This window comes from Prorops nasuta, unplaced genomic scaffold (assembly GCF_024137725.1).
Source record: "Prorops nasuta isolate Cenicafe-Biocafe unplaced genomic scaffold, Cenicafe_Pnas_1.2 PNAS00045, whole genome shotgun sequence".
NCBI lineage: Eukaryota > Metazoa > Arthropoda > Insecta > Hymenoptera > Bethylidae > Prorops > Prorops nasuta.
In genome coordinates this window covers 1,002,348-1,027,945 of record NW_027116842.1, presented here as the reverse complement: position 1 = coordinate 1,027,945, position 25,598 = coordinate 1,002,348, and the positions used below count along the sequence as shown (strand labels likewise).

At 35.2% G+C, this 25,598-nt stretch overlaps 1 protein-coding gene across 1 annotated transcript in view; it reads right to left on the bottom strand.

Moving 5' to 3' along the window:
• Nucleotides 1-467: 467 nt before the first annotated feature.
• The window catches only part of sotv (exostosin glycosyltransferase sotv), a 38,538-nt gene continuing 13,407 nt past the window's right edge, over nt 468-25,598 (bottom strand). The window contains exons 8-9 of the mRNA XM_066744546.1: nt 12,715-12,858; nt 468-4,689 (exon numbers count right to left, since the gene is read on the bottom strand). Of these exons, the coding sequence (XP_066600643.1) occupies nt 4,339-4,689; nt 12,715-12,858 (495 nt within the window). The 3' untranslated portion in view covers nt 468-4,338. The remainder of the gene's footprint in view (nt 4,690-12,714; nt 12,859-25,598) is intronic.

Genomic DNA, 25,598 nt, shown 5'->3' with positions numbered 1-25,598 from the left:
TACGAGTATGATGGTATACAGGGAGAAGTTCCTGGAGTTTTTGGTGAGTGAAAAATTGATGTGTTTTATGTGTTTGTTGTAGGAAGCAATGTTTATATTGTGTTTTGTAAATTTTTTTTAGGAAGAGGTTATTGGGGAAATATTAAAAGGAACCTTTAAGATGGCAATGATATCGGCATAGTTGGAGTGGTACCCGACCCTATGTGCTATAAAATTTTTTGTGAGGAGTATGCTTCTTACATATTCTATGAATACGACCGATCTGGTTAGTTATTGGCGCATGCGCTCAAACAAATTGAACGATTTCCAAGGGAAAGGGGCAATTTTATATAAAGATGCATTATATGCCTAGATGTATTATGATGCATGTAAGTCAAAAGTATGTCCAACTTCATACAGTAAAATCCAATACAAACTGTTCAAATGTAAATCGTACGGAAACCAGAATACCATAGATGTTTATCCATTGTTATGTCCTGGGTTGTGTAGTAAACTCAGGAACAGTTTTTGTTGTGGGCCCCAGTGTCGGCTGCCTACCACCAGCTGGTAGTTGGTGTAGGAAATTCGATTGAGGATTTTTTTTGTATTGAGGGATAACACTTAGTTGAGAAGACTTCGGTGATTTTAAATGGTTTTTATTTATTAACCATAACAAATATAAGATAGTCTTCCAAGACTGTTCTGGTTGAAGATACAATTAGCACTTACTTAAAAGCTAATCGAATTAGTCGACGCCGGGTCCTGGATCGTGATCCAGGGAGATGGCTAAGCCAATCAAAACATTTTTAAAATGAATTTATCCTATCTTTGACCAATAAGAATTAAAGCATCTTAGAGTGAGTGGGAGGTATAATTATCTCACGGACTTACAGTCGCACGATGCAAGATGCAAACGTAGGCAAAGATAAGGTCCCGGCGACGGTGGCTGCAGATTCTGGCATATGGGATTACATTCAACTATCTTATTTCTTTTAATAAAATAATTTTAGTTTTTCGGAATTGATTGGTTAGGGACGTAACACCATATATAAATGAACTTCTTTTCTCTGCTATAGTTTATCGAGAAAATATGCATGTCCCACAATTTGACCTCCTAATTTAGCATCACATTTTTATAAATCATAGACAAAGTTATGATGGACATCTTGAAATGAAATAATTATATCTGCTTTACTTTTCTCCTGTACTTCTTTAAAAGTTAAATATGTCACAACTGACCATTGACGAAATACTTCTTTTGCAGTTGTCAATTGAACTATACCAGCTAAATGAAAATACCACGATAATTCCTTTTTATAGCATTTTCTGTTCTCTTCCAACTCATTATTTTGTGAAAAATCTCCTAATCCACATCGAGGCTTTTTCATGAAATCAATAATATCTTCGATTGTAACATCCTCGAGTAAGTTAAAATTTTGTTTAAAAACTCTTAATCCATGTTCATAGACTTCATTATTCGAAACATTTAATATCATACCGTTGTTATTATCGAAATTTTCATCGTCAATGAAACCATATTTCATTAAATAATTTGAAATAAAAGTATTATTATCACAAAACACAACTTATAGAGAGAATATGGATATAATACCGAATTTACGTAGGAAATTCAATTTTTTTTTGTGAAGACAACAGTAACATATAAAAGTAAATAATAAACTAAAATCATAGGAATAAATTTTTTTATTTGTATACAATGTAAAACGTGTGGGCGTAAGTGTGTGTGTAATTTACGTCAAACACTGATTACACATTTTGATGAATAAGACTAGGGGGAGAGAAGAAAAATCTTTAATCTGTAAAAAAAGAGAGAATGAAATAACAAAGAAAAAATAATTAAAGTTATTTTTAAATTTATACATATCCTTTTAATATTTACTGGAAGTTTTAATTTGATACATCATATTTAAAAACTCTTCTTTTTCTTCTCCTTCTTCTTCTCCCTCTCCAAAAGCTCCACTCCCCTTCTGTTTCATCATTTTTTTTGTTTACCAAATTTTTCTCTTGATATATGTGAAATTTTAAAGTTTTTCTCGTTAGATCTTCAAATTTGATATTCACTTTTTTATATTTTACAAGTGTTTCACAGATCTCATTAAAAATCACTGGATGATTTTCCAATATGTTTCTACTTATTTTCAATGGTAGCCGAAGACATTCTACAGTGATTAACATTAATTGTATTTGTTGACCATACCTTTTTATAACCTTTGAAATTTTAGTTAACTGATATTCATGGTACAGTCGAATATTTGGTACGAATATGTTTCTCTCTCACTCTATTTACACTCAACGAAAACAAATCTTTCTTGTTTGTGTTTCCACTCATTTCTTCTCTTCTTCTTCAATATCAATGTTTCACTCTCTTATGAGTAGATATCTAGACTGTTTAATTCATTCAATCGTTTTATATATACGTCTAACTCAAAGTCATTTATAACGACAACTAATGCTTACTTATGAAATTTGAATGGTTTAAGGTGGGGTGTTTGGACCCATTACCCACACATAAAATTTGTGGTCAATATTATCGCATTTTCTCTCTCTCTTCATTTAAGGAAATAAGGAGATACACGAGTTTTGAAGGACAATATCTTTCCCCGGGGCTGAGTGGTTAATCCTTATCATAATCATTGTTTATTAAATAAAAACCATTAGACAGATGAAAAACCCTACGTACGATAAAAAAAGTAATCAGCATTAGATTGTGTCAAATTATAACACGCAAGCGCGTTCTGATTAAACTTTTTTCGAGGATGAATATGGTTAACCTTTGTATATATTTATTTTCTCTCTCTCATCTTCCTTTTTCCTCTTCCTCTCTCACTCACTCACTCACACTCTCTCTAAAAAAAACACAAATAAGAGAAAGAGAAAGCGGAAATCACACTCGCATCTTTAAACACGTGCGACTGGTGATAAACGAAAGGAGTGAAGGGAAATCACATTTGCATCTTTAAACACGTGCCAGCGATGATAATCGACGATGCACGCACGCACACACGAGTGCGATGACCTTGCGAGAGAGAGAGAGAGAGAGAGGGAAAGAAAAAATGTGTTTTAGCGGCAGTGGGATTTACTCACGAGTATCCCACAATCGTAGGGGAATACTGGTACCTTTCAAGCAGTGCCTTAGACCGCTCGGCCACGCCACCCGACAAGTACGAACCATTAGTTCACGGTAGACTATCTGTATTTTTTTAATAAAAGTAACAGAGAGAGGTAAAATACTTTCTCTTTCTCTGCCCGCTCTATTTCAAATTTTAAAACTTAACTGCCTCCAGCACCACCAACCCCAAGAAAAAATTTCCACACCTTCCTTCCATTACTACCAACTTAAAACTTTTGCAACCCCCCCCCCCCAACCCCTCTAACCCCCTAGAACACAATTTTTAAATCTACCGCCCAATTTCGGAATGATGGCGAGGGCGGGGAGGGGGAATCCAGGGGAAAAATTAATTATCATTTTGCCTGCCAGGCGGCGCCACTCAACGATGTAGGGGAAAAAGTACGTTAAAAAAATTCGTACACCCAGTGCGGTAATCTAGCTATACTACATACTCTGGACATCAGTTAAGTAATACTAGTCATTTGTGTCATAACTTATTACTATAAATATACTTTTTAATGGTTAAAATATTCATGAATCACATTTAAAGATTTATTTGCGAGAAAAAGCACCAGCAATCTAAAGGTTGAAGCAATTAAGTTTACAATTTTGTTCCTGATGCCATAAGTATGTAATCAGAAAATATTTTTATGAAACCGACACCTATAAATTGATAAAAAGCTCTTTAATTCGCTATAAAAATTTATCGAATGACTGACTTCAATAAAATTTTGGTAAACAATGATTGATAGTAAATAAATCATAAAGAAATTGTATACTCTTTAATAGTAAATATATCAAGGGCTTTTTTATACGTACGTAAGTTTACATTTAAAGAGGGTCATTTGACCAGCAAATTGTAGATTTAGTATAGAAAATTTCTCTTTCAGTTTGAAAAATTTTCGTAATTTTTCAAAGCATTCGGATCAATTTTACGCTGAAATATTTTGAGAAACCTGTATAAGAGAAATCGGCAATTTTCATGCACGAGAGTCATTTTCCAAATGTTTTCCCTTCTCGTTAATGTTACCCCTCGATCTTACCAGTAGATTGACTCAGCATTAAGTAAGTGGAATATCCTGGTACAGGATTTATCTACTAGGATCATAGAGGGGTAAAGTTCTTAGAAAAGGAAAGCGAATCGAAAAATGAATCTCACATGGAAAAATTGTTGTCTTTGCTATATAAGACCAAAATCTACGTGGTGTCGCTTTTATAAAGAAATATAATTAAAGACTACCAATATTATTAAATCTTTTAAGTTTTTCGGGAAAAGCATCTTTGAATAAAACTGGATCAGCTCGAAATTCAACCGATTGTAAAGGCATTAAGCCATAAATAGAAGAAAATTTATTAATGCATTGAGTACGCTCTAACATATGAGTTAAATCCGCTGAGAGCATTTCGGTATTAGTGCACTCCGGACATCTAAATTTCTTTTTAGGAGTAACCTTGATGGGAGCTTTACCCGTGATATTTGCCACTAAAAAGTTCATTGCAATATCCTCACAATTCATATGCTCGTCCACCCATGTTTTAATATCTCCAGGCATCGCAGTCGTATATAGGTAACTCCAATACTAAAACATAAAAGGATATCATTATGAGCAAATAAATAACACAATATACATTATTATTTCAGAGTAATTATACGCTAAATTTCAGATCAAGTCGATATATTTAATAAACATAAATTATATTATATGTTGAAGAAAAAGAGCTTTTTTTAACAATGAATTTAATTTTCTGTATATTTTAAATAGTATAAAAATTAATGTTTAAAGAAATAAAAATCCACTTTTTAACCCTTCAAGGACGTATGATTTTCTATTGAAATCAACACATCTTATGCGAAATTTGACCCCATATACAACGTACGTCATCTGTAAAGTCGCTATCTTTACTATTAGTTGATATATTGACCAGTCTTGGCCGTAAAGGGTTAATGTGATACTTAACTTTTTGTGAGCATTGATACACATTTGTATTAAAAAATTTACCCAAGAGGGCATTGGTACATTTTTGCATCAACTTTTCTCTCTTATTTTAATCCTTTGGTCTAGTTAATTGGATTTTGATGAAGCTTGTTAATTTTGAGGTGTTATGGGACAATGAACAAGAATTTCAAGACCGAATTGAGAAATTCAAAATGACCGATACAATATGACGAATTTAATTGTTTAAAAATTAAAAAGTTGACGGACTTTTTTGAATCTTGGTATTACAAATTTTCTGTCTCACTGAACATGTATTTTAAGTGCAAATTAAAGAGCTCAAAAAGGTGGGTCAAATATATCAAACGTAAACACAGAAACTATTCTGAATTATACAAGAATTGGTATCTAGAAGATTTTGAGGTTTCTGATTTGAAATCCGAACATAGAATTCGTGAACTTAAAATTGCGGGTGAAAATACAAAAAATGTCCCAAATAAGGCACTAATTAATATTTAGTGGTTTAAGTCTCATATTACAAATCTAAACACAGAATTTAAAAACTCACACTGATGAATCCAATATGACGTACGAAAATATGCAAGACACTCTAAATTGGATAAAGCGGCCGTATTCATAGTCGTTCCTTAAGGTGGTTCGGACGCCAATGAAATTTCTTCAGAATTATTTAAAATTTTAAAGAAACGTTATTTAGGCATAGAGGAATAATCTACTAAAATTTGGAATGATGTTACCGATGATATAAATAAGAAATAATTATTTGAAATTGGCACTTTTAACGTGTAGCCTAATGCGTAATCAACACATTTTGAAGAGAATTATGATGTCTCGTATTGCAATGACTGCACAAAGCGATAAAAAATGTAGTAATATATTTTAAATTATAAGCAATTTTTTAATCACCGAAAATGTGTTTATTATCGATAATAATCTCGTATATTACTCGTGAAAAATTTTAAACTTCGTACTTGTCTATATTCTGCATGGAAATCTGGCAACTACTCAAGTCATATGCGTATTTCTTCTAATATAATTGTCTCAAAAAGATTAATAAAAATGAATAAAAATAACACTTAAATTATTTATTTTTTACAAATTGATTTTCTATCATAACCAGAATAAGTAAAGTACTACTTTTAATTTTGTAACTACCTACAACTCTATTTGACTAGAGAGTCGCGCACGAACCATCTTAACGGGATCCCTCACGCCTACTTTATCGACAGTTCAAGTCAATAAACAATTAGTTTAATAAAATTCAAATGCGAAGTAAATTGAACAATCGGGCGTTTGTTGGACAATGTGCCAGTCCTAACGAGTCAAACGAACTTAAAAACACTCAAATTAGTTGAAAAATAACGCTGTACCATTGTGCTGCGTTCTTGAAGAGAGGTTACTTTTGGTTATTTCCGCTTCAAGAACGCGGGACAGTGGTACAGCGTTATTTTTCAACTAATTTGAGTGTTTTTAAGCTGGATTGACTCGTTAGAATTGGCACCTTGTCCTAAAAACATCAGATTGTTCAATTTGCTTCGCTTTTGAATTTTATTAAACTAATTATTTATTGACTTGTAGTGTCGGTAAAGAAGGCGTGAGGGATCCCGTTAAGCCGCAGCAGAGCGGCAGACACCGCGTACCAACCTGCGTGAGATTGTGAAAAGTGTAGCGACTGCCACTCTACCACGAGTCCCTTGTATCGGATAGGGGAGGAAACCTAAAGCCATACAGCGTCATCAAAAAGGCGACCGAAATAGAGGGAGAGGGAGAGAAAGAAAAGAGACAGCCCAGTTGTGTGTGTGCGATAAAAACTAAGGATGAATATTCGTTATGTGAAGAACAGTCTGTGGCATCCAGGAGATTCTTTGGCTGCGTAGCACTTACCAGTTCTATAGAGAAACGTTGGTCCTGCGAACCTTGAAGGGTGCGCAGGGCAACTTAGCGAGGGATCAGTCCGTCGGACCCATTAGGTCAAATCAGAATTTGTGTCAGCCGCGAATAAATTGAATTATTGCGCGAGTGTATTCGAGATTTGACAGTTCGACCGTTAGATCGATCGTTCTCTTGAATAGCCTAAAGACCGTGGACTCAGTAAATATTCGTGGATATTCGCGGCCTTCCGGACCCGAATCATAACAACGCTGGTCGTTTATTGTGATCGGGCACGCAGGAAATTAACTAGGGCGGTTAACGTTTGTAATTGAGTAACGCACACGCGCAAGGTGGGGACTCATCCGCGTGATGTCAGCGTAGTAGAGTTGGCCGGAGAATCCAAAGGTGGCGCGCGGAGTACCGCGTAACTCAGTGGATTTCCTCGCGAACGCCAACTGCTGGCTCGAGCGCGAGGCTAACTGGTTACGTCATCGGGATTCAAGCCACATCCGCAGAGTTTAGGCAACACCCACAGAAGTGAAACCGCATTCACTTATTTTAGGCCGAGTTTGGGTAAAATCATTGTAATTGCGATAGAATCTGAATAATAAACAGGGATAAAAAAGAATTCCGATTTATTATTGTTAATCTAAGTACTTGAACCCGTAAATTCGCGTACGAGGGTTAGAACACTTTCTGAAAATATATATTCGGTATTATTATTAATTTCGAAGGCACCCGGGTCTAGTAGGAAGTTGCCTATTGGGACTTATACGTGGGTGGTGAGGGATCACTCCCCCCTTCCCTTCTATTCTATCCGTCGAAATGGACAGTAGCGTCACAATATGTAGTTACCGTCGAGCCACTACTATGTCTTGTGGTATACATGTAATTCTTAATTGTGTTTTGGTTAAAGTTGAATACCAAAGATCAACTAGTAGCAACTCTGTCGCCAACCTATCTCAATAGTCCAATCCAAGAGAACGGAACAGTATTAACATCGGTATTCGTAAACGAAACATGAGCTCAAGCTCCCCTTGAAGCCTATAAGATGTATAACATAGACTATATATTTTACTGGTCTTAAGCTTGTACATCAGCTTAAGTTCCGTTTATGAATACCAGTGTAAGACTGATCAGGACCATTAATTGAAAGCATTAAGATCCTGGTTAAGACTAAAGGTAACAGATATTGATTAGTTGGATCACATACACATACACATGTTGAAAATGAAATTCGCAAATAAGATCCAATAAAATTGAAAGAAAGAAAAACAGGAACAGGACTATTACCTATTACGCTTTGAATTAGAAATGACGTTTAAGAAGCCGATCTAGCCATTTCGCTGTCTCGTTTGTATATTCGTTGCCTCGAGTTAAAAGCAAGAAGAGTTACGAGTTAGACCTTGTCATGCTATCGTATTGGATGCTGCTATTTGTTTCAATTCCCGAAGTAATGCTTAGTGCTTATCAAACCTGAGAATGTTCCTTTGTCCACCTATCTCTTTTCATTTCATTTTTCCGTATATTTTCTCCTTCTCTTCTCTTGATGCTCCCTAAGACCCTTTTTTGCTGTGACTGATTTTTGTTATTTTTTTTATGAATAGCCAAATTGTAATATAAGTGTGCATTAGACCTGGCAAGGCGACACCTTTTATCATTATTGAATTCCTCCCCCCCCCCTTTCATTTTGATTTGACAATATCTTTTTTGCGTAAATGATGTTTTTTACTAAATTCCGAATTGAAATTTCTTTGATTTCCATAATATAGTGAATAGGTTGCTGGTTTTCTAGTTAATACTGACTCCTGATCACAATCTTTAAGGGGATACCTCCGTCTGACATGTCAAACAAGTCGATTTTTTTATTGCTTAAATGTATTCCTAAATGTGTGTAGAATATGCTGGTAAAGTAGTTTTCTAATATTCCAAGTCGTTGGTATGTTATAGCCGTTATAAAAGAGAAGAGCAACAGCTGCTCGGAGCACTACCGAAGCGTTCGGCGCAGTGGGGGTACTCCAAGTTTATTTTGACTCTTTTTTTATTAACCTGAAACTTTTCACAACAACTGTTGAGTGAGAGTTAGAGGTTAAGAGAATTCCAAGAACTTGAGGAAGGAGTATTATATGGAGCAGGAATTGCAGTTTAATGTGTGGTCAGTAACATTTATTCATAGTCTTAATGGTATTCAAACTTTTAAATGCGTTTTTCTCAAAACTACATTTTTCAAGCTGGTCTCCATGATATCTTGAAAAAAGGTTGACCAACTGCTTTGAAATTTGAACAGTAGCTTCCTAGTCGGGGAGAAATAGCATTTGGATTTCCACTTCGTGCCATAGAGAATTTTAATTTTTTTATGTATAGTTTAGAACGTCCTTAAACAGCTCCTGAAGTCTCGAACACGAAGGAGGTCGGGAAGGTTATTATTAATTCAAAAAAATGTTGAAAAATGCGTTTCTTTCTGGTTTAACTTAAATAACTCGCTTATTATTAATCGTATCAAAAAATGAGTCAAATAAAACTTGTTCGTAATTAAATTTTCAATAAGATAGACGGGGTTTAAAAAATCAATTTGTTTTGTTTATTTGTAAAATCATTAATGAAGTACAGGAAGTGGAGAAAAGTTTAAGTAGTGAAAAAGCATATAACAAATGCTTGATTACTACTAAAAGTTCACTAGAAGGTGTCTTTTAGTTAGTAGAATTTGCTATAAAAGCCATTTTTCGATATCTAAAAATGGCGGCCTATTGCAAAATTATTTATGTCAAAACTTTAAGTAGCTGCCAATTTTTTCCTGGCGGTCATAAATTAATGAAACCAATTGCAAAAATTGGTATTAACATTATTAACAATTGGTATAAAGAGCATATTTTTCATTAATAAACGAAGCATTTTTTAATTGAAAAAACCCGTTGCTATCGTCCGTATTTCATCAACTATTGGATTTTAACAATTGCAATAAAATGCATTGTAATGCTTATAATAAACCATAAATTAAAAAAAAAAATCATGGCGATTGGAGCAGTAGAAGCTGAGATCATCAAGTTTTACTTCATGGTGCACTACGTTGAAAGTATTTAACCTTTTGACCTGAAATTTGGCACAGCAGTAGTGCACATATCACCCTATCACCTAAATTTTTCTTAATCTTTTGTTCAATTTTTCTTGTTTGCAACGAAGAAGAATCTGTTAGAAATTACACGCTCGGTGGTAGCGATCTCCTTGCTACGTAGCGCGGTGGTGGGGGTGGCGCCTGAACAGTGGAGAGAGGCGCACTGGAGATTTTAAACAACTTAATTGAAAAATTTATTTCTACATAACCAAAGGTCGTAGATGGATGATTTTTTTTTATTGTATATCATTTTTTCTGTACTTTCCAGCATTATTTATAAAAATCTTATAAGAGTACGGCAAGTGTCAGAAAACTATGCTTTTTAACTTATTTGTAATTTTCCAGGATTTCCAAATAAAGTACAGACATGTTTTTAAATTGCAGTTAAATATCATATGTATATTTAACTATGCAATTTAAAAACATGTCTGTACTTTATTTGGAAATCCTGGAAAATTACAAATAAGTTAAAAAGCATAGTTTTCTGACACTTGCCGTACTCTTATAAGATTTTTATAAATAATGCTGGAAAGTACGGAAAAAATGATATACAATAAAAAAAAATCATCCATCTACGACCTTTGGTTATGTAGAAATAAATTTTTCAATTAAGTTGTTTAAAATCTCCAGCGCGCCTCTCTCCACTGTTCAGGCGCCACTCCCACCACCGCGCCACGTAGCAAGGAGATCGCTACCACCGAGCGTGTAATTTCTAACAGATTCTTCTTCGTTGCAAACAAGAAAAATTGAACAAAAGATTCAGAAAAATTTAGGTGATAGGGTGATATGTGCACTACTACTGTGCCAAATTTCAGGTCGAAAGGTTAAATACTTTCGACGTAGTGCACCATAAAGTAAAACTTGATGATCTCAGCTTCTACTGCTCCAATCGCCATGATTTTTTTTAAATTTATGGTTTATTATAAGCATTACAATGCATTTTATTGCAGTTGTTAAAATCCAATAGTTGATGAAATACGGACGATAGCAACGGGTTTTTTCAATTAAAAAATGCTTCGTATATTAATGAAAAATATGCTCTTTATACCAATTGTTAATAATGTTAATACCAATTTTTGCAATTGGTTTCATTAATTTTTGACCGCCAGGAAAAAATTGGCAGCTACTTAAAGTTTTGACATAAATAATTTTGCAATAGGCCGCCATTTTTAGATATCGAAAAATGGCTTTTATAGCAAATTCTACTAACTAAAAGACACCTTCTAGTGAACTTTTAGTAGTAATCAAGTATTTGTTATATGCTTTTTCACTACTTAAACTTTTCTCCACTTCCTGTACTTGATTAATGATTTTACAAATAAACAAAACAAATTGATTTTTTAAACCCCGTCTATCTTATTGAAAATTTAATTACGAACAAGTTTTATTTGACTCATTTTTTGATACGATTAATAATAAGCGAGTTATTTAAGTTAAACCAGAATAAACGCATTTTTCAACATTTTTTTGAATTAATAATAACCTTCCCGACCTCCTTCGTGTTCGAGACTTTAGGAGCTCTTTAAGAACGTTCTAAAGTATACATAAAAAAAATAAAATACTCTATGACACAAAGTGGAAAAGTGCTATATTTTTGTGCCCTGACTCCCCGACTAGTAGGGATTGGGCAGGCTGGATAGGTTTCTGACGCAAGTCGAGTGCCGCTGCTGAGCGCATAGTAATGCGCATGGCATTGAGGACTTGGACATGGCGGGGATGCACCACCCTGGCAACCCCTAATGCAAATATGATCCCAATGACGATTTCGTTTCGTCAACTCGTCACACACGTAAGTGGGTAGAGTGAAGAGAGTGTGACTATCGTCGCGAGGCTCGGGCTACCCGCAAGGCACCCTACCCTCTCTCCATGACGTATTACACTGAGCAAACCAGGCTTTCGTACCGTCCTCTATGCACGGCCAATCAACTCGTTGGAAGGTGCATAGGTAAGAATGGTGGGGGAATAAGACCACATATGATAAAACTGGGTTGTTGGTCACCCACATGACCAACTGGCGCCCTAAAATATCTAATGCACGGACGGCCGAAGGTGGTGGAACATAATGCTACGATCAGCCCATCGCAGAAGGGAAATCCATTACAGTATATTATACGTTTCCCTGACCTATTTTAGGTTTCATAAATTTGATTTTTAGGATTTTTAAAACAATTAATTTTCATATGTATGATGTTACATGTACGAAACATGTTTGTGCGAATTCGACCATGTAGGGAAGATTAGGGGGGCCAGATATTCCAGCTAGACAAATATAACAGCTAATAAAAATACCAAAAAGTTTATCATAGAAAATGTAAACTGAATATAAATATTTGAAATAATTTCGACTAAAGATTTTTATCCATTTAGTCGCGTTATTAACGTCTACACTCAAAAAAATATAAACTGTTTATGGATTTTGACCCGATTAACAGTTTTTGTGATATCAATGATCTAAATTTATGTACAGTTTGAGTAATTCGAAATTATTCATACTATACATAAATTTAGTTCGTTGATATCACGAAAACTGTTAATCGGGTCAAAATCCATAAACAATTTATGAATCCTATGAACAATTTTTCTAAGTGTATGCACCGGCTCTCAAAGCAGCTATTAATATTTACACGTCTATAGCACCTAGCCCCATTTTCCTCAACTTAAGTTCTTACCTTATGATGAAAAGCTGCTCCTGTTAAAACCATTGATATGCTATTCGTCCATTCGCTTTCATACTTCCAGTAATTGGTAAAATTATCCCATGTATGGATGCGCGAAGGAAAACCTACTATTCGATCTGGAAATTCTCTCCAAACCTATTGCAATGGATAAATAAATATTAAGAGACGTATGTAAAATGTAATTCATCCAGTATAATACGTAAAATGGTACTGATCTCCTTATCATCACCTTATCAATAATAAAATCTTGAAAATTTAAATTATAAAAAAAAATTAAATAAGACAAATTAAAGCCACAATCTCCTTACATTTTAAACTTTCTTTCCTCCTAAAGATGGATTACAAAACTTCTTTTATTTTAACAAATAATTTGTATTGCAACACACACAGTACAATTATGGATATAATCAAAATCGTACATAACAGTAATTTGGACATTTTTTACCATTGTGACTCCTTATTTTATAAATAAATAAAATTAATAAAAACTTTAAAACGATATTTATTAAATCTAAAAACGTAATATGTGCAATAATTTTTGGTTGGAAACAGAATATTTAACATTGCAATAGATTTTATTAAAATTTTGTTAGATTCTATTGCAACAAATTCTTAAAATCTTGAAAAAGCCTAATTTTTAAGTTATTTTCTGAAATTTTTTGAGTAAAATTTAAAATTGTTCTACAAAGTAAATTGTGCTAATACGCTACACGAAATTGAATTGAAAATTTCAGTACTACAGTGTGGTAAAATTAGATTTCGTTAAATAGTATATTTATAAATAAATGTAACTGGATCGTTAAATCAAATATTTCGGTGTATCAAAAAAGATATATGCGATGTAACCCACTGTTGGTTAAAGCAGAGTTTGTGGAAATTGTTGTACTTTTTAGTTACTTTTGATAGTCACTAATCGCAAAATCCCGATTAATGATTATGCAATCCCTTCTAGTTACGAAGTTAAACAGCATTTCATGCCCATGGTCTATTTCGTTTTATCTGAACAACCCTGTATGTATAATAAGCAGCTAAAAAGTGCAACTATTTCCGAGCCCTGAATTAGAGAACAGGTTCGTTCTAATTATGTAAATTGATCCCTCTTTGATATCAACCATCCGCATGAACAGGTTGACCTTAGCGCTCGCGTGTATCCTAATTTTACAACATAGACGATTTTAATTTTTTAGGATTGCATTTATAAGTGTGTATCCTTATAATTAGTACGGCGTCGGCATTAGCATCACCCAATGGATTATGACCGGCATTGAAAATGACATCCGAACTAACCCTAGTCCTTAGTAACAAAATATATAGTTTGGTAGCAGATTTCCTATAAAAATCTATCAGATCACGACCGTTTCTCCTTTCGCCTTGGTAGGGAATCTGGCAGAGACTTTTTACATACAGACAGTCGACATATTATATGCAGATTCTGTAAGAGCTTGGAAGATTAAAAAATAGCTATTAAGAGACGATGTTGTAAAAGTTAATTAATCATTTCTCTTTTTCGTATTTATTTTGTTACATAATTTATGAGACACAATAGATGAAAACCTTAGCAAATATCAAATTTTCAATTTCTAACTCTTTTTCAGTTTTGAACAAAAAGCGATTTTTATCTTTTTGAATATCTAATACCTAATAATTTATGTAAGGTGTGTCACATAATTCGCCCCAGAGCCGAGAGTAGACGCGGAGCGCATGGTAGGGAAACAGACGTATTATTAGTTTCCGATCGAAAGCGAGAGGGGAAGACATGAAAAGAAGATAACTATACCAAGAGAGCATAGCACATTACCCGCTCTCTGTCACTCCTATCCTAATTCTCTCTTTATTTAAATAGTTTTCTAATTTGTTGCTGAATGCGAGAAATAAGAGCCTAGTTGAAGTGAATGAGAGTCAAAGATTGTCCACATGGCGCGTGCTAATATAAACTATCTTTCTCTCTCTTTCTGTATGTCCATCTTATTTTACTTCCCATCATATTTATTAACTTAATTATTTAATATTTTATACAAATTTACCTATTTTTTCCTCACCACCAAGCGGTAAGTAGCAAGGCGTGTTCTTTTTACACGGATAAAAAATATTGTTTAATTCAAACAAATATTTTCTTTGAATATTCACAACAAAAGGGTTTACTTTAATTTGAATAAATATATAATTATGTCAAGTTAAATTTAGTCTATTTAACTTAAATCTTATTTGTATCAACAAATATTTATTGAGGCTTAATGAAATATTTTATTACGAATATTCAAAGCAATATTTATATGAATTAAATAATATTGTTTATCTGTGTAAAGAAACACGCTCCTTGCTGTCTACACTAGGCGGCGAGAAAAGGATAGCTAAATTCGTAATTTACTAAATAATTATATTAACAAATATGATGGGAGGTAAAATAAGATGGAAATATAGAAAGAATTAGAATTAGAATTAGAATTAAAATTTATTAATCGTACAAGAGCGTGGACCCATTTGTGCGAAGGTAAAGAGCATAACAAAGATAAAGATAAGAAAAGTAGAAAAGGTGATTAGCCCAAAATGACAAAGCCTCAGAGAAGGCCCCGCAAAGAGAGGGTACTCACCCCTTGAGCGCTCTCAAGGAAAAGATTTAACATAAAAAATAATTAACTGCAAATAAATAAGCAGTAATAGGTAATCAGTCGCAATGAAAACTTAACAACTAAGAAACTTAAGAAATAAGAGAAAGAACAATAAATACTTAGTTAGATAGGTGGAAAATATATAAAAATAATTCCATCTTAAAGCGGGAAAGAGAACTAAGCTCCCGAAGTCGAGTGGGAAGAGAATTCCAGAAACGAACCCCAGAACCGATAAAAGATCGCTGATAAGCGACAGTACGGCATGTGGGAATTTTAAAGTCTAGTTGCGAGCTACGAGTGCAGCAAGCACTGCTATTAACATTTTTAATCCCTTTAAAGAGATTCCCGAAAGGGGTAATGTCAGGCAAGTAATAGTCTTTATAGACAGTGACCCCGAGAAAGTAAAGACGTCTTTCACTGACTTTAAGGAGGTTAGCTCTCTTGAAATACGGTGTTATGTGCTCAGATTTGGGAACGCCATAAACAAATCGTATACAAGAATTAAGGGCACGCTGGAGTTTAGTATTCTCCTCGTCAGAAATATCCGTAAAAACTAGTGCACAATAATCAATTATCGGATATATAAGAGATTTAACCAATTGGAGTCGAATCACAGTAGTAAGACAGCCTTGGTTAAACCTCAGCTGGTAAAGGGTACGATAGATACGCCTACAACTGTCACTAACTGCATCTCTCCAGCTAAGATTAGCCATAATATGTACCCCAAGGTTAAGGACAGAACATACAAATGGGACAACACTAGTGTTGACGAAAATAGGATCCAACCCGGACAGATCAATCCCATTAAGATATCTGGAAGAACCCAAAATCATGGCCTTTGTTTTACTGGGATTGAGTAAAAGATAATTTTCATGAGACCAGTTGACCAATCGACTAATGGAATGATTAATAGCGGAAATGCACTGATTGATTTCGGATGGATCGCACTGGGCGCAGATCTGAATATCATCAGTGTATTTTATGAGCAATCAGGAAAGAGTGAATTTATATCCGCAACGTATAAAAGGAACAAAAGCGATCCAAGTATGGAACCCTGCGGAACACCAGATGTCATCGGCATCCATGACGAAAGCTGATTATTATACCTCACAGCACACTTACGACCTGAAAGGTATGACCAAAACCATTCTAAGACCGACACAGAAAACCCCAAGGCAGACAGTTTTTTTAGTAACAGAACATGGTTAACAGTGTCGAAAGCCTTAGAAAAATCAAAGAGAACAAGTATAGAGATCTTACGCTTATCAATTCCAAGACGAACAAAGTCAGTTAATGTTATAAGGGTATCCTCTGTTGAATGTCCAGGGGTAAAACCGAACTGCGCATCATCTTTAAAACCAATTGATTTAAGGTACTTAACCCTTTCCACTCCAAGGCTGTTTGTTTTTATTCCTCAGTGTCGAGTGACACTCGACATTGGAGTGGAAAGGGTTAACTGTGTCACTGTGCACAATCCTCTCTAGTACCTTGGAAAGCTCGGGCAATATAGAAATAGGACGAAAGTGCGAAACGTCAGAAGGACTTGGTAATTTAGGTACAGCAGTGATAAACGTAGATTTCCAAGCATGAGGGAAATACGCATAGGTCAAAGACCGATTAAATAACTCCATACAGACACTAGCAATAGCAGGAGAAAACTTAGCAAGCAGACGAGAAGGTATTTCATCGCTACCTGAGACAAGAGAGGTGGAGAACCTGTAAAAACTTAAAAAGGTGGAAAAATCAATATAAGAGAAATAAAAGTTGGAATTGCTAAACAAAGGTGGCGTGATATCACAAGGAAGATGAGAAAGAGACTCATCTGGTGCGCTGGAATATGGCAAAAAATTACTGGAGAAATGTTTAATAAAATCCTCAGCACAAAAGGAAGATGAAATCACCTTTTTTTGCCCAACTATATGCAATCTTCTCAAGCAATTCCATAGCGACCGCGACGAGTTACATGAGTTAATAACCTCCAAACAGCATCTCTCCCTAGCTGCTATAATAAGTCGTTTCACAAGGCTACGAGCAGCACAATATTCCTGATGAAGGGAATTATCGGGAAGATTCAAGCGCCGAAGCTTCATACGAAGCCTATTCCGGTTGCGAATGAGTCCACGAAGTTCAGGTGTCATCCAAGGTGAATGAGATTTAGAGAGAGTTGGTGTAAAATAAGGTGCATGACTGTTTGCAAGGTCAATAATGGAGCTAGTAAGAAAACTGACAGAATCATCAATTGAGTGCAGGCGAAGAGCACCCATAAAATCCGCACTTGCAAGAGCTAATAAAGCGTCAGGCTCTTCAAGCTGCTTCCAACGCCTACCTTTTCTTATTGAAGGCAGAGAAATAGAACGGTTATCTGCACGATACACAATTTTTATCATGTCATGCATAGATAGAAAAGGCATAAGAAACTGCCCCATATGCAAAATTTTATCCCCATCGTCCACAATACATACATCAATCCAGGTGTGGGAGGAGGACGTGTGATGAGTAGCGTCAAAAGGTACTAAATGGAGGGAGCAAAGGTCAATGGTGCGACGTAGGAAAACACTATCAGGTAGCCCAGATAGGAGATCCGAGTTGAGGTCACCCATGATAATTTTACAAGCACAATGTTGCGATGCATCCATCAAGATATTTTCGATGACATCACAAAAGGCAAGTTTGGGAGGACGATAAATAACCCCAAGGAATATCTTAGAGACTGGAGATAGCACTAGCTCAGCAAGAATAAAATTAGTCTGTTTAACACACGCAGTCGTAAACGAAGTTTGTATCAAATGAACCCCAAAGTGGTTCCGATAGTATATACATACACCCCCACCCTGTATGCCAGACCTGTCGCAGCGCAAAATCGAAAAACCATCAAGATGGACAAAATCATCAGATATATGTGGTTTAAGCCAGGTTTCCGAAACAAAAATGATATCAAAAAAATTATGTAGAAAGAACTAGCGAAATTCGATGATGTGAGCAGCAATGGATTGCGCATTAACATGGCAAACAGCTAAAGCATTAGATTGTTGCGTACGCACAGGGTGTTCCGAGCAGGCAGGGAGGGGTAGCACATCTCAGATTAATTTACTAAAATCGTCCGCAGAATAAATATTTACAATGGGAGAACGATCAGCCTTTCTAACCTTTATATATGACACCAAAATCATCTACCCACGTGTACTTATAGTTGGCCTTCCTGGCTTCGTCTTTAACAATTTTCAGGAACTTATGTAAAGTAGGAGGCAGCGACTTATTAATGAATATATTAGAGTTACCTAGCGTATTAAAAAGCATGTTAGCTTTTAATTTCGAAATGGAACTCTTAACATTAAGTATTTTTTGCGCCGTCTCAATACAATTAAACTTGATCATCAATGTTTTTGGGCGGTCTTGGTTAGCAGAAGGTATCCTACGCGTAGAGAGAATAGCAGGAGGGTCAATATCGACTCCAAGCAATGCCGCAATCTTAGTAATATGTGCGGTGTCACTAATGTCAGGACAGACCGGAACACCAGAGAAAGGCAACTATGAGCGTTGAGACTCAAATTCCAACTGAGACATTCTAGTCGAGACGCTATCAATAGTTTCGCGAAACTCTGTAGGAACAGATTTCTCTTCAAGGGTAACAACACGCGCCTCAAGATTAGCACAGACCGCCTGTAAATCGGTGCAGTTCGACTCAATATTCGCCATTCTGGTTGACACACTGTTGAGTTTAACAATACAAGAGTCTACCTTACTAGCCAAAGAGTCCAGTGTTGACATCTTAGCATCAATGGAGTCAAGCCGCGCATTTAAAGACGAAAACATAGTTGCAAGATATTCCGCAGTAATACCTGTAGTGTTATCCGCAACAGGAATAGAAGAGTGAGGTGAAGAAACTTCACTGCGGGAAACACTACTGGCAGAAGCCTTTGAAACAGTCTTAGCGCAAATGGAGCATTTGACAGATGGAATAGTAGCATCAGCAGATAGCTTCAATTCCTTCCTAACACATTGCATATGATATCCATGAGTAGTATTAGAACACAGTTTCCAAAGATCATCCTTACTCACAAACCTGTTGCGGATACCATAGTTTATCGCAGGCATTATATAGAATGATAACAGTACAAAATAGGCAGTGTTAAGAGTAGAACAGATAGGCATACGTTAGTACAAATTTTAGCGGTGAATATAGTAGCGCCGATGTTTACAAGTAGGTAGAAGTCTGTCCAGTATAACAATGTGATGAGAAGAGGTAAAGGTGAACGCACCAAACTCTGGAAACTCAGCCAGATAATGTTGACATATATAGTCCGTGATCCAACGAAGAAGGCGTAAACAAAGCCGGGCCAGGCGTTTAATTGCTGAGCACACCAACCTTCAAACTAGTCAACGGAAAATGGCTCCAATATGAGAAGTGAGGTTAACCGATATGACAGATCGAAAAAACCCAAATTATCACTTAAAAATTGACGAGCCAGACCAGATTAAATACTCAAATGATAGCTTGAGAAATGGTATGACAAATCTGCAAAAATTCACCCACAAGGGCACAAGGAGAGCAGTAAAAAGTTCGATTTAAAGACAGATAGCTTAGACAGACATGCTTATCTACTTACAGAGAGAGAGAGAGAGAGAGAGAGAGAGAGATGGTTTATATTAGCACGTGCCATGGACAATCCTTAGCTCTCATTCACTCCTACCACGCTCTTATTTCTCTAAATCAGCAATGAATCAGAAAGCTATTTGAAGAAAGAGAGAACTAGGAGTGACAGAGAGCGGGTGATGTTCTACGCTGTATTGGTGTAGTTATTTCTTTTTTTCTCATGTTTACTTTTCCTGCAGTCGATCTGAAACCAATAACACACATGTTCCCTCATTGCGCGTTCCGCATTTACTGTCGGCTGTGGAGCGAATTATGTGTTGCACCCTGCATAATTCAGATTTAATATATTAGGATAGAGTGAAAAGAACTCGATTAACCATCATTTTTGTGTCTGCAGAACTACTGCAGAATTTGTATACAGCCTGTTGGCAGTCTGTAGGAAGTCTCTGCAGTGCAGAATCTGTAGGCCAGATTTCGCCCAATGGTGGAAACAGAAAAGATCAAGATCTGATGTAGAAGTTGCATACTGAAATTGATACTAGGGTAATTAATGGCTCCTTCAATTGTACCATTCATACTAAACATTGCTGCATGCTTTTGAATACCGGTATTGTGTTGGGAAGAAGAATCTTTACCTCGTTCAGGAGATATCATAGATGCTGCTTATTATAAAGGGTTCGTCAGATAATTTATATCAAGAGACAGAGGTCCGCTTTAAGTCCCATAATGGAGGCTGAGTGCATTATTGAACGCGGAGGGGAAATATCAGAGTAGCGCTAATCACGTCGCTTCTCTGTCACTCCTAGTAGTCTCTCCTTTTGAAACGCAGATTAACAAAATTCACTGGTTGGTCGCGGCCTCTCGCTCGCTTCTGATAGCTCCTTTCTCTAGCAGTCAATGAATTTTGTCCCATCTAAGTTTCAAAAAGGGAGGTTATACTAGGAGTGCAGAGAAGAAACTTGAGTAGCGTTACTCACTTCTTCCGCTCAGTCATCCTCTCTTTCTCTCTCTCTCTCTCTCTCTCTCTATCTCTATCTCTATCTCTATCTCTCTTCGCACTCACCAAGACTTATTGCGCGCTTAATCCGCACTACGGGGTTTGGAGTGGACATCTACTTCTAAATACGAATTATCTGATTGACCCTATAGTCAATTTTGTTGTGTGTGTGTGTGAGATTTGTTTTGTATGCATATACAGAGTGGACCATGTTAATTTATAATTTCGATTATCTTCTAATTTTAGTTATAAACAGAAAAAATGGTCAAACAAAAGTTAATTTGATCTTGAAGGGGATATAAGACAATACTATTAGTTTGATCTTCAAAGGTCATTTGAAAGCTGTACAAAGGTCAATATAATTATTTTAAGTGGAACAACCTATAGATTTTTACATATTCTTGTAGCTAATTTCAAGAGATTTTCAAATCCTTTACATATTCTCAATTTTATTTGTAATTGCCTGAGCTACAAGCTTTGAAATTCACGACGACGCCTACATTAGTAAAACCCAGGATGTACAGTGACTACCACTAATGACCTGTAAGATACTTTTGACGCATTTAGGAAATATACCCCCACCATGCATTTTTCCCCGTCTGAAGCAGTCCTTACGTTTAGTGACTGGAAATAGAAGAAGTAGTATGATAGGCTGTCATTTTTAAATGACTTAAAGTGAAAGAGAGTTTCTTCTACTGTTGAACGTGGTTTCATCCAGGCCTTCGTCGCTTATTTTAATATCTCGGATGTCACTATTGCTTTTCTTTCTATCTCTATAATCCATGGACTTTTATTTGCGTTTTTGTCTCGAATAATTTTACGCCACAATATATTACACTTTTCCTTAAGACAATTCAAGTTTTTAGAAACAAAAAATGTATTATACATGTTTTCTTTGATAGTCCAAAAAAAATAATTAAAAATTTCACAACTTCACTAAAACTAATTAATATATTGAAGCGTATTAAAATCCCTTAACAATATATATTAACACTCGTTTGATTAAAAAGACCGCGCTATCAGCCTGACAGTATTCCACTTTCCTCTCACTTTCACAGATAGGTCCAGTGGTATAGACTCACCATAATATCAAGCAGTGGCGTAAAATTATTCGAGACAAAAACGCAAATAAAAGTCCATGGATTATAGAGATAGAAAGAAAAGCAATAGCAACATCCGAGATACTAAAATAAACGACGAAGGCCTGGATGAAACCACGTTCAACGGTAGAAGAAACTCTCTTTCACTTTAAGGCACTTAACACATTGCTGTCGGGCGCTTCGCGTCGGCGCTTTATGGCGGGAGCGGACGATTTTGTTAAAAAACCTGGATAATTTTGTTGTTACGTAAAATCACTATAAATTGAAAACTATTTTGAATTTTTTTATGAAACTGATTTTCTGAACTCAGAATGTATTCTTCATCGCTGTTATGAAAGATAGGCACTTTTTGTATAAATGAATATAGAATATACAGTTAAATGTACAAAAAAAAATAGAAAATTTATAATTTTCGTCAATATTATTTATTACCAAAATTTGTCAATCAACAAAAAACTTAATGAAGTGAATAATGAACACTAATAATGTTTTATAGTGTTATACCGCTCAAAACATTTACCTTTATGAAGAGGTACGACGCAATATTTACACATAAAACAAGTTTCACTTCGCACTTTTTGAAATGCACACACGCGACATTGTCTTTGCACAAATTTTTTCTTTCTGATTCCAACAATTTTTTCTAGAACGTGTTTTTTCATATCCATTAATAATCATCATGATGGATCGTGTTTAGGCGCCCTTTCCTGAAAGTGGATAATCCTGGCTCTTGATTGTTATATTCGGTTCGTACCGAATCAGTAACCCAATGAAAAACTACTTCATATAAAAATTTCTTACATTTTACTTTGTTGCTTTTTATTGAATTAGAGACAACAAAAGAATTGAACAAAGCACAATTATCATGTAGATTATCACTTGTTTTGTTCATTTCGTCATCTTTCGTAGTATTGAATAGTAAGCCAAATACTGATCTGCACGGTCGACATCTTTCATAAAGTTTTTATAATCAATCAATGCATTTGGTTTAGTAATTTTTTTGCATGTTGTTCTGTCAATATTATGACTCTATTTCATTTCCGCCGAATTTATAGACGAAATAAGACCCACTTCTTTATTTGATTGCCAGATTTAAAGTAAAATATCCCTTTTACGGTGAAAGATTGTCTGTCCTTTTCGGAGATGTCTTTTTTAGACACTCCAGTAAACCTATCATACCACGTAATATGCTCCCCGCCTCTTCTTTCAAGTCACTAAACGTAATATAAAGATTGCTTCAACCGGGAAAAAATGTATGGTGGAGGTATGGTTCCTAAACGCATCAAAAGAATCTTACAGGCCATTAGTGGCGGTCACTATACTATGTGGAGATGGCAGGGTCGCGGACTTACATCCATCTATATGTGTGCATATATGTGTTTAAACACAACGTTTGTATTCCCATCTCTAATTTTCGAGTAAGAACGGGTACATTCAATCTACTTCTATACTTTATTGGACAGCAATGCTACAACTAGTCATTAACCCTATAGTTTCACAGATCGAGTAAGGTGGGTATTGGCTATTATTAATTAATCGAAATATAGGTCTGTCATTTCTAAGGGTTTTCTTTATTCAATTGTTTGGTATTCTGGCCTTTTTCTGATTAAGCTATTTTATCCTTTTTATTTTAAACAAAATGGTTTGTAGTCCTAACAAAATTATTAATATGATAATGATTGTAGATAAAACTCGTAATAAAATTCCAGCAGCTACGAAACTTTATGCAAAGCAATATACTCACAGAAGACATTCTACTTACGTCTCAATTAAAAACCTAATTCAAAGAGCCTGAAATGGATCTCTTCCTCGTCACCGCTAAATTCATGAATACGATGAAAATGATTCGCGTGTGCTAGTTATTTTTGCATTTATTCATATTGTCCCATATACTAGTAGTCGTCAAATAGGAAGGGAGATCGTTAAATCCTAATCCACCGTATTGTGAATTTTGAAAGCGAGAAAGCACCATGCTTATCATATCACATTAGTGCAAGAGTTGACATTAAATGACATGACTTTGCGTGCACATTTTTGTCAATGGATCTTGCAAATGATTCAATAGCATCAACATTTCTTCCATTATGTCCTTTTTTTTAATGAGGAAACGTTTCAAAATAATAGAAAATTAAATAGGCACAATTGCCATTATTGGTCAATCGTAAATCCTCGTTGGTTTGGACCAATAGATCATCAAAATCGCTAGAGTTCAGTGGTTAGGTGCGAAATTTTCTCAATGGCTATTTAATTAGTTCACATATTTTTGAACAGAATGTAAATGGCTCTAACTTTTTGACATATTTTAGAGATATTTTACCGGATTACTAGAAAATGTAGATTAGCAACAAGACAAAGAATTTAGCTTCAAATAGATAGTGCATAACTGCATTATGCCAGCATTATACTCAATTATTTGAATACTCAACGCAGCGGCAGATGAATTGGTCCTAATGGACTTGTGCCGTGACCTCCTCATTTCCCTCATTTAACATCTCCCGATTTTTACTCATGACGATACCTGAAGAATATCGTTTTTGCACAGCAGTCGACATTGAGAGAGAAAATGATGGAACGTATTCGTACAACTTATTCAGTAGTCCCTGGAAGTGTTTTGCTTAAGAAGTAGAGGGGGTTTCAAGTAGTAAAAACAAAACGAAAATTTTCATTTAGTCTCTATTAACTAAGCTAATAAATAAATTTATTTCTATAAAGTATATAACATGAAGTGTGATTTAAACAATATTCTGTCAAATTTTGGTAAGAAAATAATAAAAGCTGAGTCATTGTGTGTGAGAGCAATTTACTGGAAACAAATTTAAAAAAAGCTGTTAAGCACGGTAGATAGGATATCTTCAACAATATCATTTAAAATAAAAAAATCAAACAAATTCAGTTAGTAGCGTTCAATATCTCGGGAGCAACGATAGCTTTTTCTTTTTTTTTCAATTTCAGTTTGTTTACAAGCAACAAAGTTAGCGATTTTTGATAAAAAATAGAAATTTTCAAAGAATTTTCACTTCAAACTTCTTTCCAGATTTCAAAAAACAATTTTTCGGAAAAAGCTCTTGTTGCTCTCAAAGTATTGAACCCTACTAACAGGGTCTTTCTGATTTATTGATTTTAGATGATGCTGTTTGATGATATACTGCCTACCGTGCTTAACAACTTTTTTTAAATGCGTCTTCGATAAATTGCTCTCAATGGTTCAATTTTTAATATATTCTTACGAAAATAAGACAGAATATTACTTAAATCACATTTAATTATATATACTTTATAGAAATGAATTTATTTATTAGCTTAGTTCATAGAGACCAAACGAAAATTGTCATTTTTTTACCACTTGAAACCCCCCTAACCCCTTAAAACGATAAAACAATTCAAAAGCTGACTTCAACTTTGCATTGAAGCAAATGGCGGTAATTTTGAAAATTTACTCCGTTGGTAATTGTAGTCTGACATAGACACACACTGGGATCTAAGTCCGATCTTGCCACCTCCACGTGATACTTCCTGGATTTCACTTATGTTGGCAACATCGTGATTTTCGAAGCTCATAGCTTAGGCAATCATAA